General features: G+C 46.6%; 1 protein-coding gene across 1 annotated transcript in view; it reads left to right on the top strand.

The window, feature by feature from the left end:
* The first annotated feature begins 11,373 nt into the window (after window positions 1-11,373).
* The window catches only part of aqr (aquarius intron-binding spliceosomal factor), a 63,469-nt gene continuing 61,448 nt past the window's right edge, over window positions 11,374-13,394 (top strand). The window contains exons 1-6 of the mRNA XM_084451058.1: window positions 11,374-11,463; window positions 11,963-12,079; window positions 12,210-12,266; window positions 12,370-12,410; window positions 12,513-12,548; window positions 12,670-12,790. Of these exons, the coding sequence (XP_084307184.1) occupies window positions 12,005-12,079; window positions 12,210-12,266; window positions 12,370-12,410; window positions 12,513-12,548; window positions 12,670-12,790 (330 nt within the window). The 5' untranslated portion in view covers window positions 11,374-11,463; window positions 11,963-12,004. The remainder of the gene's footprint in view (window positions 11,464-11,962; window positions 12,080-12,209; window positions 12,267-12,369; window positions 12,411-12,512; window positions 12,549-12,669; window positions 12,791-13,394) is intronic.

Below are 13,394 nucleotides of genomic sequence, written 5' to 3'. Positions count from 1 at the left end.
CGAGTCGACCTTTCTGTCCGAGTTGCGCTCAAGAAAGAACAACATGAAACATAATTACTCACAGGGCCCGTGGGTTGTCTGTCGAGGATGTAATGAAGCCCACATGTTGCGGAGCTATACTATACTATACTATTTTAAAACTGAGCGTAGAATATGGGTGGGGGTGACATTTCGGTGAGCTTACAATGCTACAGACACCAAGCCGTGCTGCCACACGCATAGTCAGACGACCACTTGTTGATCGCCACTGTAAACACTTCATTGTTGTCTTCTGTCTGCGGACAAACACAGCCAGAGCCGCAACTATGCTGTCATCCTCTATAACATTATCCAGAGTGAAGGCCTTCTCAATGACATGTGGATTTCCTTTGCGTTCTCACCACCATTTCCCCTGAGAAATATGAATCATCCCAGGGTGACATTTAGGAATGTCTCTCTCTCTCTCTCTCTCTCTCTCTTCATGTGGTTTCATGCACTGTATTCTCTCCCTCAAACGGACCTGCAACGCCTTAACAAACCAGTAGTTGTGTCCAACGTTGTCCTGTGTGCAGTGCACTGCCCCGTGGCTCTCGTCATGGCGGCCAGGCACATGGGCCTTGACCGTGCGCGGCTAGCTCCTCCAGGCCAGCCGGGTGGGTGCGCTGCTACCTGCCCCCCCGAGCAGTAGCCTTCAGCAGGGGGTCTGCCTCAGACACATGGGCTCCAAACTGTGCGGTCTTACCGCCTCCATGACAGTGGATTATCCCATAGGCATGTTTTGGATATATTTTCTCATAAATTTTATTGTGTGTTCTTGTGTGATCTCATTGTCACAAAGTAATGAAAGTCAAATCAAATGTTATTATGTCAGATGTGGAATCTAGCAGGGGCCAACCCAGTGTGATCCTTCCAGCTGGACGGAGACCAATGTTGAAGCATTGAGTGGTGTCTGCTTCCCTCCAGTGGATAAAACGGGTACACTGCCTACAACAAACGTCAGTAGTATAGTGCATTGCCATCAATGCACACCTGCTTTTCATGTGTACATTATCCACTGACATCTGTTTGTCCAACTCTAGAATATATAATGTATCAGACGCAGCTTCTGTGTTGAGTGCAGACTGAACCCAGGGACTCTCCAGACAGACCCTCCCAGGACAGGAGAGGAGAGTCAAGATTCCTTTATTTGTCACATGTAATGTACAGTGTATAGTCACAGTGAAATGTTGCTGCCGGCCCCAAGATTATGCTGATTACAGATAAACTCCAATACTAAAATTTACAAATTACACAAGAAGTACTATTTCTATACAGTATGAAGGTAAGAAGATCGATACCGGTCTGGGTGGATTATGTACATGATATGGATATGAATAAATAAATAACCCGGGAGGGGGGGTTCATACTATAGGTGTGTTATGTACATGCTTTAGATATAATAAATAATCCCTGGGGGAGTTATTGACATTTGCATGTGGTTATGTTATATACACAACATATTCTAATCCTCTGGGCCCAGTATTTCAAAACATTTAATCTGGATCAGAATGATTCGGATTTCGTAATCCCTTTTTTTTCGCTATCCCAGATCAAATTAATCTTGAAGGTTTTGTCCTGGTTTTTCAAAGAATGTCCAGATAGGATCATTCTGATCCAGATACCACAAGATCAGGATTACAGAATCTAGATTTGCCGTCTTTGGACAGACCTCCGTTGGTCAAAGTAATACAACATTTCATTGACACAAACGTGAAAATGTTGGGAAGTGTAAATCAGCATATTATTCATATTCATTTAGCTGCATTAGTACACAATACATAGGGCAGAATTGCATAATTTGGGGCTGGTCGTAACTATCTGTCTGGTCTAACTATTCTACCTTACAAAGGCAAAAGACCGTAACTTAATTTTTGGTTGAAAATGTGGACAAATATATCGAGTCAATTGTGTTATTTTTCAAGAAAATAGTGGTCTGTCTTTCCGATAACCTCCAAAAGCGCAACAGAACCAAGGCAGAAAGCCTTAAAGGAGTAATAAAGGGAAAATGCATGTTTAGCCCTGTTTTAAGGTTACTCATGATCATATACAATGGTTCAGATCAAAACGTTGACAAAACTAGCACTTTTGAGAAAGTCTGATAATTGCTCTACCACCGTTTTGGTCATACAATGGATGTAGATGGGCACCTTGAAAAATCTTTCAAAAACATGTTAAACTCTCGATTTTACTACTCCTTTAACATCTTTTTCTTGGCTTCACGGCACTCTGAAACATTGAGTTATGGTACTCTGCCTTTCTTTTGCTGTACTTCATATATTCTATTCATGTTCATATTACATTAAGCCTAATTGTACAGTACCATGATCGCTATCATATACTGATTCAAGAGTCAAGATGGTTATGGGGATCTGGTGAGGAAAGAAACTGAGAGCAGAGAAACAGATCTCTCTAGCTGAGGAGCAGATTAAAATGACCTTGCTTCAACAGAGAGAAACAAAACTTCACATTCGCCTCTGAAAAGGAAAGGAAAAGGCTGAAAGATGATGGCTTTACAGTTTCAGATGAAGACGTGTGACATTATTGTACTTGCACCTATTTTTCTAAGGGCTTGGAGTTTTTTTTTAGTTAGTTAAAACTATTTTATTGGTTAATTATTTACTTTAGAATGGATATTGTTTTGGCATGGTCTGTGTTAGGCTACTTTAATATGCAATCATTGAATAAAATAATGATTAAATATGTGCCATGTATCCTACATGTCTCTACATCCACCTTGAATCCATGCTTGATCCACCCTTCCAGTGAGATCAGGATAATTCTGATTTTTAGCATCAAAACTATCCTAATCTCCACCTTAGAATTTTGAAATACCCAAGAACAACATTTGATCAGGATTCTGGGTGGGATTGGATTACCAAATCCATATCCCAATTTAGGAGGATCAGGATCACATATCCTGGTTTGAAATACCCAATTTTGAGATTGAATCCTATCCTGATCATTCTGATCCAGATTGAATGTTTTGAAATGCTGGGCTCTGGATATAGTGGTACTATACATTGGATAGTCATTCAGGTGCCGGATGGCTTGCGGGAAGAAGCTCTTCCTGTGTCTCTCAGTGCTCGCCATGTGAGTGCGGTATCTCTTCCCTGACCGTAGCATAGAGAACAGTTCTTTGCCTGAGTAGCTGGGGTCTCTCAAGATCCCGTTGGCCTTGGTCTTGCATCTACTGGTGTCGATGTCCTCGATCCCGTTGGCCTTGGTCTTGCATCTTCTGGTGTAGATGTCCTGGAGGTGGGGGAGTGGCCTCCCCAAGGTAGGCTACGTTCAGCTGACCGTACCACTGTGTCTAATGATTCAGCTGTGCTTTCACTGCAGGGTGTTGAGAGAGCGTATGAAGAACAGGAGGAGGAGAAAGAGTCAGACTACTAACCTATAAAGGGATTATAGATCACACCTATGTCTCACATACTTTTATTTTGTAATATAAGTTCCAGTCCAATAGAACTCAGTGCCCATCTCAGTACCTATCTGTGATTGATGCTCACGTCAGTGATCTTTCGGTGTCCCTGGGTGCCTACATTTTGTGTTTATGAGTTCAGGTCTGATTTATCCATTGTATAAAAGTCTAAAGCTGTTGGCTGTACGATTGAGATGATCCTATTAAGATGGAGACACTAACTTTAATTACTGTCTCAGCTAGACTCAAGTTGCCATTATTAAGTGGCTGCAGGGATTTTCTACTACTGTAGACATTTATTTTGTAAATACTGTAGACATTTATTTGAAATTGCCAACATGTTTTGGTGAATTATTGTTGTGAAAAGTGCGTTCACCATTGCGACAGAAAGGGAACTTAAAGTAAAATGTTTCCGCCCGGGCATTTATGGGGGATGGAAAGTGGTGTCTTTTTCATGTACACTTGTTTTGACCTCTTGAGTACGCCGGTACAAGGGAGTGCAGCCCTTTATCCCAACACCCTGGCTGCCCCCCTCATACTAAACATGAAATCGAGGATACCCAGATCGTAGGCTACAGTGGCGTCCGCATAGCTAGCTACTGTAGCTAACGTAAGGGCGCACGAAACAATATTGCTAGCTATTAATTGTATGTTCTGCCCCAGTATGTAACAATGTTACTTATTACTTAAAATGTGCTTCCCGGTGTTGCCGTGCATGGTGAGTATTACCGATAAACGTATAATATGTAGTTATTACAGCGTTATTTTCGGTACGGTAGCATGTAGCATAGCTACCTAGCTAGGGTTAGTTTAGCTTGGCTTGGGAAGTTGGTAGCTAGATGGCGTTAGACTGACGGTATCTATTTATTAAAGAGTAGTAAATGAATGTTGATTAGCTACATAACCGTATAATATACGAACTGTAGACTATTCATTATCAATTAATTTTTGTATGCATTTGATTTGCTGGCTCGTTTTCAAAGGTTCCCTGGCATGGCTAGTGGGCTTGGTAGCTAAGTTAGCAGCTAGCTAGACTAGCTAGCACTAATCAAAGGTAAATAAATTAACATTAATTACATAACCTCTACTGTAATTAGAATACGTAAGCTAGTTACATTTCGTATGTGTTTGATTTGGTGGCTATAGTTTTCAATCGTTTATGTATGTTCCCCCAGGTCCTACAGTGAAGAAGAAATCTCAACAATACAATGGAAGTATAACGCAGATTTGACCAACCTGATTGCAACGTCTGTGAAAGGAAGATAGCAGACTCTTTGGCAGCTTGATTCAATTTGAGAAGCAGGACATCAACACCAAGAACAAAGACAGTAAATAGACTACCACAATGCATCAGTGCAGTGTTTGTTCAAAATCATTCCCCAGTGCCTCCAAACTGGAGAGGCACCACTTCACTCACACAGGACAGAAGCCGTTCACCTGCTCAATTTGTGGCAAAGGCTTTCGCCAATCTGTGCATTTGAAGAAGCACACGGAGACGCACACGGGGAAAAGCAACCCTTGGGGTTTTCCCAGTGACAGTCTGCCGCATAGCGCTTTCGCCAACGTCATGGAGCCAGTGCCAACAAACCAGGACCAGCCCTCACCAGAGAAGTCTGGACATGGCTTCAACATCTACAACACCCTGCCAATGCACCCTACCAGACTTCTGTTTCCCCAACCAGAGGAGACTAAAGAGAGGTCACCCCTGCAGACGGGCATGTCACACACAGAGATCAGACACCAGCCCGAGCACATGCCTCCTCTCCTCGACAACAGCTTCATCAGCCACCATAACATCCTACCGAACGGGCAGTTCCTCCCAAACCCGGTGTTTCATGACAACATGTTGTCTTCTACAGGGGTGGGGGCTGGCCAGGCCTCTGCAGGCTTTTGGCACACAGACCAAAGGCAAACAGACAAGAGGCACACCTGCACCGTCTGCCTCAAGTCCTTCAACTCGTCTTACCACCTACAGAGACACATACCGACTCACAGCCAGCTGAAGCCTTTCGAGTGCGACACGTGTGGGAAGGCCTTCAAACAGAGGGCCCATTTGAAGGCTCACTCCCAGTCACATCACGACACCGGAGCCTCTGAGGGTCACCCCGCGCCCGAATCACAGCAGCAGGGTCCCTCTGCTGGCAAGATGAGGGTGAACCACCAATGTCCGACCTGTCTGAAAACGTTCTGTTCGCCGTCCAAATTAAAGAGGCATTTTATGATTCACACCGGCCAGAAGCCGTACTCCTGCGGGGACTGTGGTAAATCATTCAGGCAGGTGTGGCACCTAAAAACCCACCTGTACGCGCACAGGTGTGCGGGCGCGGCCGCCGACGTAAAACCCGAGAGGAGCCAGGGCGCGAACTGCGCATCAGCTTCGCAGGCGCCGATCGACGGCGATCTGAAGCTGCCCGACCAGGGCGACCCTGCCAGCGCGTCTGTGGAGGTGGAGCTACGGAGCGAAGTGCGAGTCAGTACCCCTCCGGACGGCGACCAGCTGGCAGCGACCTCGCAGGATTCAACTGATGTCAAAGAGGAGCAGCAAGCGCACTACCAGTGCAGTATCTGCTCCAAGACATTCAGCAGCTTAAGTAAACACAGGCAGCATTATATGACCCATAAAGAGTTACGACCCTTCCAGTGCCGAGTCTGCAACAGGGCCTTCCGTCTGGCCGTCCACCTGAAGAGGCATCAGATCAGCCACAAGAACCAGGAGGTCCCGGGTGAGAGTCCAGGGGGCGCTCACAGGCCTGACGGTGGAATGAGCTCTCAGCTAAATGATGGGAACGCTGCTCATCTCAGCGCCACTGTCAAACCAGAGAACAGGATGCCAAAACCCAACGACGATCACGGATCTCCGACGCGGGGAGCCGAACCGACCATGATCTCTGACCAGCAGACCGCGTCGGGTCAGGCCGACGGCCAGAGTCAGAAGACCGGACACAAACCCCATCAGTGCCCGACGTGCCTGAAGAGCTTCCCCTCCCCGTCCAAGCTCCAGAGACACATGATGACCCACACGGGCCAGCGGCCGTTCGGCTGCGAGACGTGCGGGAAGAGGTTCCGTCAGCTGAGTCACCTGAGGATTCACTCTCGCACTCACCTGTGGACGAAGTATTACAAGCAGAGGTTGCCTCACGTCGCCACGCCTCAGTCTGGCGACGCTGAACACGACGCAGGCCTTCCAGGGGCGGCCCCTCTGCTAGAACAAGTGCCCCAGAAGCTTAGCGGCCCCGAGGCGTCTGCAGAGAGACAGTTCGGTCAGCCGGGCGGTGTAGCGAGCGGGTGGATCGACAACAACGGTAAGAAGCGAGGGTTTCAGCGCTCGACACCCTCGCCTTTCAGGCCTCAGAGGAAGACCTTTGCTTCTACTCGACAAAGACATTATAACTGCGGTGACTGTGGAAAACTGTTTACTCAGGTGGCTCAACTGAAACTTCACGCGTGCTCCAGCCACGGACTTCAAAATAAGGCCGGTCTGGACTGCGGCGCGTTTCTCACTCAGCCTACGCCACCGGATCCAGTTGGCCTCTTAAAATCAAATAACCACTCTAAAACTCCAGGAAAGAAACGCAGGGCTACTAACCCTGCAGGGAACACCAGCTACACCAGGCACCAGTGTTTGATTTGTTGCAAATATTTCCCCTCCTTCTCCAAACTGGAAAGACACAGCCGTGTGCACACTGGCCTGAGGCCCTACCAGTGCCTGGCGTGCGGGAAAACCTTCCGACAGGCTTCACACCTGACCGTCCACGAGAGGACCCACAACAAGTTCGGTCCCCTCAGACCAACCTCTCAACAAGCTATGGCCGGTAACGTGAAAACACAACGACAACAACAACAACCGCTGTATCCTAAAGTCCATGTCCAAGCCCCTCCGACAAGTTCTGCGAAAACCGACCCCAGGCATTCAAACAATACAAAAGAATGCGAGCGACAGCAGTGCAAGTACGAAGACCCGTTCAGCAATCAGGAGAACACTCACCACGAAAACAAAGCCGTCGAAATGAACGAAAGATCGACTCAAAGCAAAATGAACAAGCTCGCCGACCCCAGGATTAAAAGCAAAGAGGCGCCGCCGGCTAAAAGGAGGGGCCACGTGTGCTCCGTTTGTCAGAAGGGTTTTGACACGCCTTCCAAGCTATCCAGGCACTTCCTGATCCACACCGGGGCCAGACCCTTCAAATGCACCTTCTGCACCAAGGCCTTCAGACAGGTCTGGCACCGGAGGAACCACGAACGCACCCACGCCGTCGCGCCGTACGCCGACGGCCAGCGGGACAACGCGGCGAGGGGATCCCCGGAGACCTATCCCTCAGAGCACGGCGGGTCAGGGGCCCTCTCCGCCGCTCACCTGAACGGCCCCGAGACGGACGCGCACACCAGAGACGACCCCCGGCCCTGCGGCCTCAGTCCCGACCCCCGCCTGGTCGCCGACGAGGCCGCCCCGCACGCCGCCGACACCGGCGACGACAAATGCGTGGACTTTCACGGCTTAGCGGACCCGGGGATGGACTACGAGGACAAGAGCAGGGAGCTCTATCAGTGCCCCGAGTGTCACAGCATCTACCCGACCCCGTCTGAACTGGCTTCACACCTGGAGGTCCACTGGCGGGTCAGCGCCCACGACCTGGCCGGGCCCTCCTCCTCCTCCTCCTCTTCCTCCCAGCCAGAGCCAGGCGGCAGCGTGCACGGCATGGGGATGACCTTCCCCACCGGCAGGGCGCTCGACCAGGCTGACGGCCGCGAGGCGTTCGAGAGACACGGAGGCTCCGGGGCCGCCGGGGCGATTCCGCAGCAGGCGGAGATGCACTACGGAGACTGGACCGACCCCCTCCAGACGCTCCAGTGCAACAAATGTCTCAGGTCCTTCGAAACGGAGAGAGTTCTGCAGCTCCACAAGTGCGCGGGCGGGGCTCAGGCGGAGCCCGCTCACTCCAACCAGTATCAGTGTGCCATATGCTTCAAGAACTTTGTCTCGCCCTCCAAACTGAAAAGACATTACGTGACCCACACGGGCCAGAGGCCGTACGAGTGTGAAGTATGTGTGAAGACTTTCACACAACTGTCCCATTTGAAAACCCATCGGCATCGCACCCATAAACAGTGAAGAGAACAGGCATGCTTTTTAAAGAAAATAACTCCTTTTATGATAACCATATTGCTCTTTACTGTTATACTGTAATAGTGTTATTGTATATTGTCAATTGTATTTTTATTTCCATGCATGATATATGTTTCAAATTGATTCTTGATGTGTTTTTTTTACTTATGTTTTATTATTTGTACAGACTTGCCTGTTTTGCCTCTTGGCCAGGCCATCATTGGAAATGATCATTGGTTCTCAATTGACCTACCTGGTTAAATAAAGGTTAAATAAATAAAATCATTTTGTGATATTGAACGTAATAGTATAATAATAAATAGAATCTAAACATGGCTATATGTTTGGTCTTTCTGTGCTGTATGAGTTGAAGTACGCTGAATGAATGTAAAGCTACGTAACAGGTGTCACTGTTCCATTCCTCCAGGTCCCATGAGTTGTCACGGCACCTGACTCAGCGCTGGGCAGTTTGAAACGGTGAAGAAATTAAGGGACATTTGGGGGTTTCTAAAGACCTATAATAATATGTGTATTGTTTGAAATATCTGATACAGTACTGCTATGAAACTACAGAATGTGTTCAGGGTAGGTAGATAAATACTTTACTAGGGTACTAATGTAATTGTAGACTGGTCGTTATGCAGGTAATGTAACCTCAATAGCATCACTAGCTATGATTACCCTAAACCAACCACGAGACAGCAAAATTAAAATGTCTTACCAGCACTGTACGTCTGGGCTCACCTGACGCATGTCCTCTGTTTCTGTGGTCATTTCATTCTCCTAGGTAGGTCTTCGCACTTGCATGCTTCACAGGTGATACTAAACTACACAAAAAAGAACGGGACATACTCCAGTATACAGTATTTACTACTTGTGGATTTTAATCCCAAATTATCACTTTTCTTTTTCTTTTTTTTTTTACAGAGGCCTTTTCAGCCATAGGCCTTTGTCAAGAGCACACAGACATACACCAACTATCCAGGGCGGCCCTGTTGTCCAGTAATGACAGAGCAACTCCATCTACGTAGATCAACATCTGATGGTCAAAACCATGCTCTTATAAACAGGACTCGCACATACTTGATATCTGCAACCATCTAAAAGGGGAATGATATTCTTGTCAGTGTGGATGTGGGCTCATGGTACAGCTCCATCCCTCACAATGAAGGGATAGAGGCAGCTGTACATTTCCTTTACATTTCTCAGTCCAGTATCCCAAGCTCTGAAGTGGATTTTGTATAAAAGCTGGTGGAATGTATTGTATGTGTTCATTGTGTTTTGCTGTTTCATGTTGGTTATGTGAAAGTAAAGTTGCTTATGTGTTGGTTTCATGTTGATTATGTGAAAGTGTCAGTTGCTTATTTAAGTGTCAGTTGCTGTTGAAGATCTGATTTAAGATCTGCTTTATTGGCCATTTATATGGTACACACATTCTAGGAATATGACTAGGGTTAAGGCATACACTGTTACAGAAGACATAGGACAGGGTGCAGGACAGGACAGACAAGCAGGTAGTGTATTGATTATAAGAGAGTGTGAGTTGCTGTGTAAATCAGGTAGGCTAATGTATGGTTGTGTCTATCGACCCGTGACCTTTCAGTTGCCATAGTTCTCGTCCGATGGTCTAGTCCTGGAGTGTGGATCATCATTGACTCAACAATGGGGATAGAAAAACAGAGAGAGGCCTACGTTCAGCCAGGGTTTAGTGACAGGCTGCCTCTGGACGTTCAGCCAGGGTTTAGTGACAGGCAGCCTCCTGGGCTGCAGCTGGATGCCTCTCCCTCTGCCCACTGAGCTGATGATGTTACTATGTCACTCATCCCTCTGAGCTGTTGATGTTACTACGTCACTCATCCCTCCCTCTCTGAGCTGTTGATGTTACTACGTCACTCATCCCTCCGCCCTCTGAGCTGCTGATGTTACTACGTCACTCATCCCTCTCTGAGCTGCTGATGTTACTACATCACTCATCCCTCTAAGCTGCTGATGTTACTACATCACTCATCCCTCTCTGAGCTGTTGATGTTACTACGTCACTCATCCCTCTGAGCTGTTGATGTGACTGTCACTCATCCCTCCTCTCTGAGCTGTTGATGTGACTACATCACTCATCTGTGTACAGGTGGGGGGGCTGGTGGGGACGTCTGGGACATCAAGCATTAGCAGCAGCTCTTGAGCACAGTAATAACCTAGGAGTTGCCTACAATAAAATGTGCTCTCTGAGTAATCAATCATGATGTCCAGCATTGTGTTATGACTGAAGACTGATTTGCTTCCATAGCTGCTGGAGTGTAGGCTATTTTGATCAGGGAGCTGCAGACAAAAGTATAAAATCCAGCCCAATCTCTAAAATGCATGGTGTGCAATGTAAAAGTAGGCCTATCTTTACTTCATTTTGTTGGGATTCTATTCGATTTGATTATGTTATGCTATTCTAATCTGTTCGTTCTATGTTATTCCTTTATGCATTATAGCCTAATAGTCAAAACACAATCTCCAAAGACATAGCAGCAGTGTTATATCATTTAGACAAAGTGCAATCTCCAAACACTAGACTTCGAAAAATGACACCCTATCACACTACTACTACTACTACTACTACACACAGACATTTAATTTTTAGTCATAGACTATACGATTTCGCAAAGACTGGGGTCATGCAGGTAATTTGCATTAAGATGAAAAACTTCAGATAATATTAAACATGTTTGATTTGACCAGAACTAGAGAAAGAGACCGATTAGGTAGGAACAGTCTAGGGGCGGAATTGATGTTTTCTAATCATGTTGCTAACAGGAAATAGTAGGACCTGATCTGCGCACGTACAGGAAGTGTGTCGCATTCAACGCGATTTGCTAGTGTTCATCTAACCTACATGCTTGTTGGCGGTACACACCCTATGTTGTGAAGCATAAAGGTTCGTTCATTCAAATATTTCATTTGATAGATAACCTTTATTAGTTTATTGGTTGAAGCTATATGTTTGTCAGAATATAATCTAGAAATACATGTCTGGCTAGCCAGTAACCATCTAACTAGCTATGCTAACGTTAGCATATTCACTCACTTGACTAGGCTCACTTGACTAACCTTGGCTAGTTGCAGGAAGGTAAAAGGGCTTTATGTTCCATTCAGCTATAGCTACTACACGATGGTAAACATATAGTACAAGTCTATATTACAGTCATAGTGATTTGTTCATGATGGTGCTCCATTAGTAGTAGCTAGTATGTAGCTACCTAACTAACTCAATACTCAATCCCTGCATTCATCATCATCATCATCATCACCTGCATTCATGTTAGAAGAAAAACCATCTTATCCTATATATTTAGCTATATAACGTTATCCCTTGCAGAAAACCCGTTTAGATCAATAGTTCAAATGTGTTGGTAATTGCATGTCTCTCTCATCAGCTAGCTTGGCTTTCCTGCTGATCCCAGCTGATCAGAACAGTCATGGAGAGAGAGACCCCGGCCAAAAAGGCATCTGCGCCCTCCGTGTCCCAGATCAATGCAGAATATGTCACGCAGGTAAATGACACTTTCGTTTATGGCCAATCTATCCAGATGCAGCGAGCATTCATTCAGTGACTTGCCCTCAGGACACAGTTCACCTGGCTGTGAGCTACTCTAGTTGTTAGTGACACTTGCTCTCTTGCAGTTGGCCAACAAATACTGGGCTCCCCATGCCAAGAACAAGCTTGCTTTCGACCCCAAGGTGAGTTCCCTACATGGCTGTTCATTCACTGTTGATTTGCCTTATGGAGATTGCTTTGCTCTCGGACTGCCAACTCTGAACATTGTAAATCTGACCCGCTCAGGTCATGGAGGACGTGTACCTGAAAGAGATATTCCAGTCCAAGTAAGTGGTCGAAAGAAACGTGTGTGACGATGAGCAGCATGAGTCAGCCCTTATGGTTTTCTTGAGGTACATGCATAACCAAACACATGTTGTTTTTTTCAGATTTGCCATTAGAAAGATCATGCTACTGGAATTCAGGTGCGTGACATAGTCTAGTACTCTACCTGACTTCAGTCACTGAGCATGGTCAGCCAGTCAGTATGAAGTGGGTCCGTGCGTGCTGTGACCTGTGCGTGTGCGTGTGTGTGTTTTCCTTTAGTCAGTACCTGGAGAACTACCTGTGGGTGAACTACCGTCCTGCGGTGTCCAGCAAGGCCTACCTCATGTCCATCTGCTGCATCGTCAATGAGAAGTTCAGGGAGAACGTTCCTGCATGGGAGGTAAGGTGCTATGCTGTTACACAGACTGACCATGTCACTGTCTGCTACATAAGGCCATGTGCTTGGCTGGGTGTTCTAGGGACAGATATTCTGTTAAAGACGAGGATATACGGTACGCTCACCCCACAAGTCTTGAACTCTTGACGGGTGCGGATTATAAAGCATGTGTAACAAAAAAGGGGGGAAATCCGCACTCTCGAATAAGTTAACTGTTTTTAGTGCACATATACAGGAGACAATGAACGTGGTTCAGCTCTCTGGCCTTCGTCAGCGTTTACTGAACACTGACGCTGTGAACGCTGACGCAGGCCGGAAGGCTGGAACACACTCGTTGTCTGCTGATCCTGTGCATTAAAAGCAGTTATACCACGGCCTGGGTGAATACTCTGATTGGCCAGCAGGTGTGCGTTAAAATCGTGTAATGCACACGTAGTTCGGCTGACATTTAATCACTGATGTAAATGAATGCGCTATCAAGCTTATAAGTAACATTAAAGAGCGGCAGCTTTGACAGCAACCCAAACTAGCTAACGCCATAGCCTGCTGGTACACCTGATATAGCTAGTTAGCCATGAACTAGCTAATCCCATAGCCTGCTGTACCT

The sequence above is a fragment of the Borostomias antarcticus genome, assembly GCF_949987555.1.
Source record: "Borostomias antarcticus genome assembly, chromosome: 16".
NCBI classification, from domain to species: domain Eukaryota; kingdom Metazoa; phylum Chordata; class Actinopteri; order Stomiiformes; family Stomiidae; genus Borostomias; species Borostomias antarcticus.
This window is presented reverse-complemented; position numbering and strand designations above follow the sequence as displayed.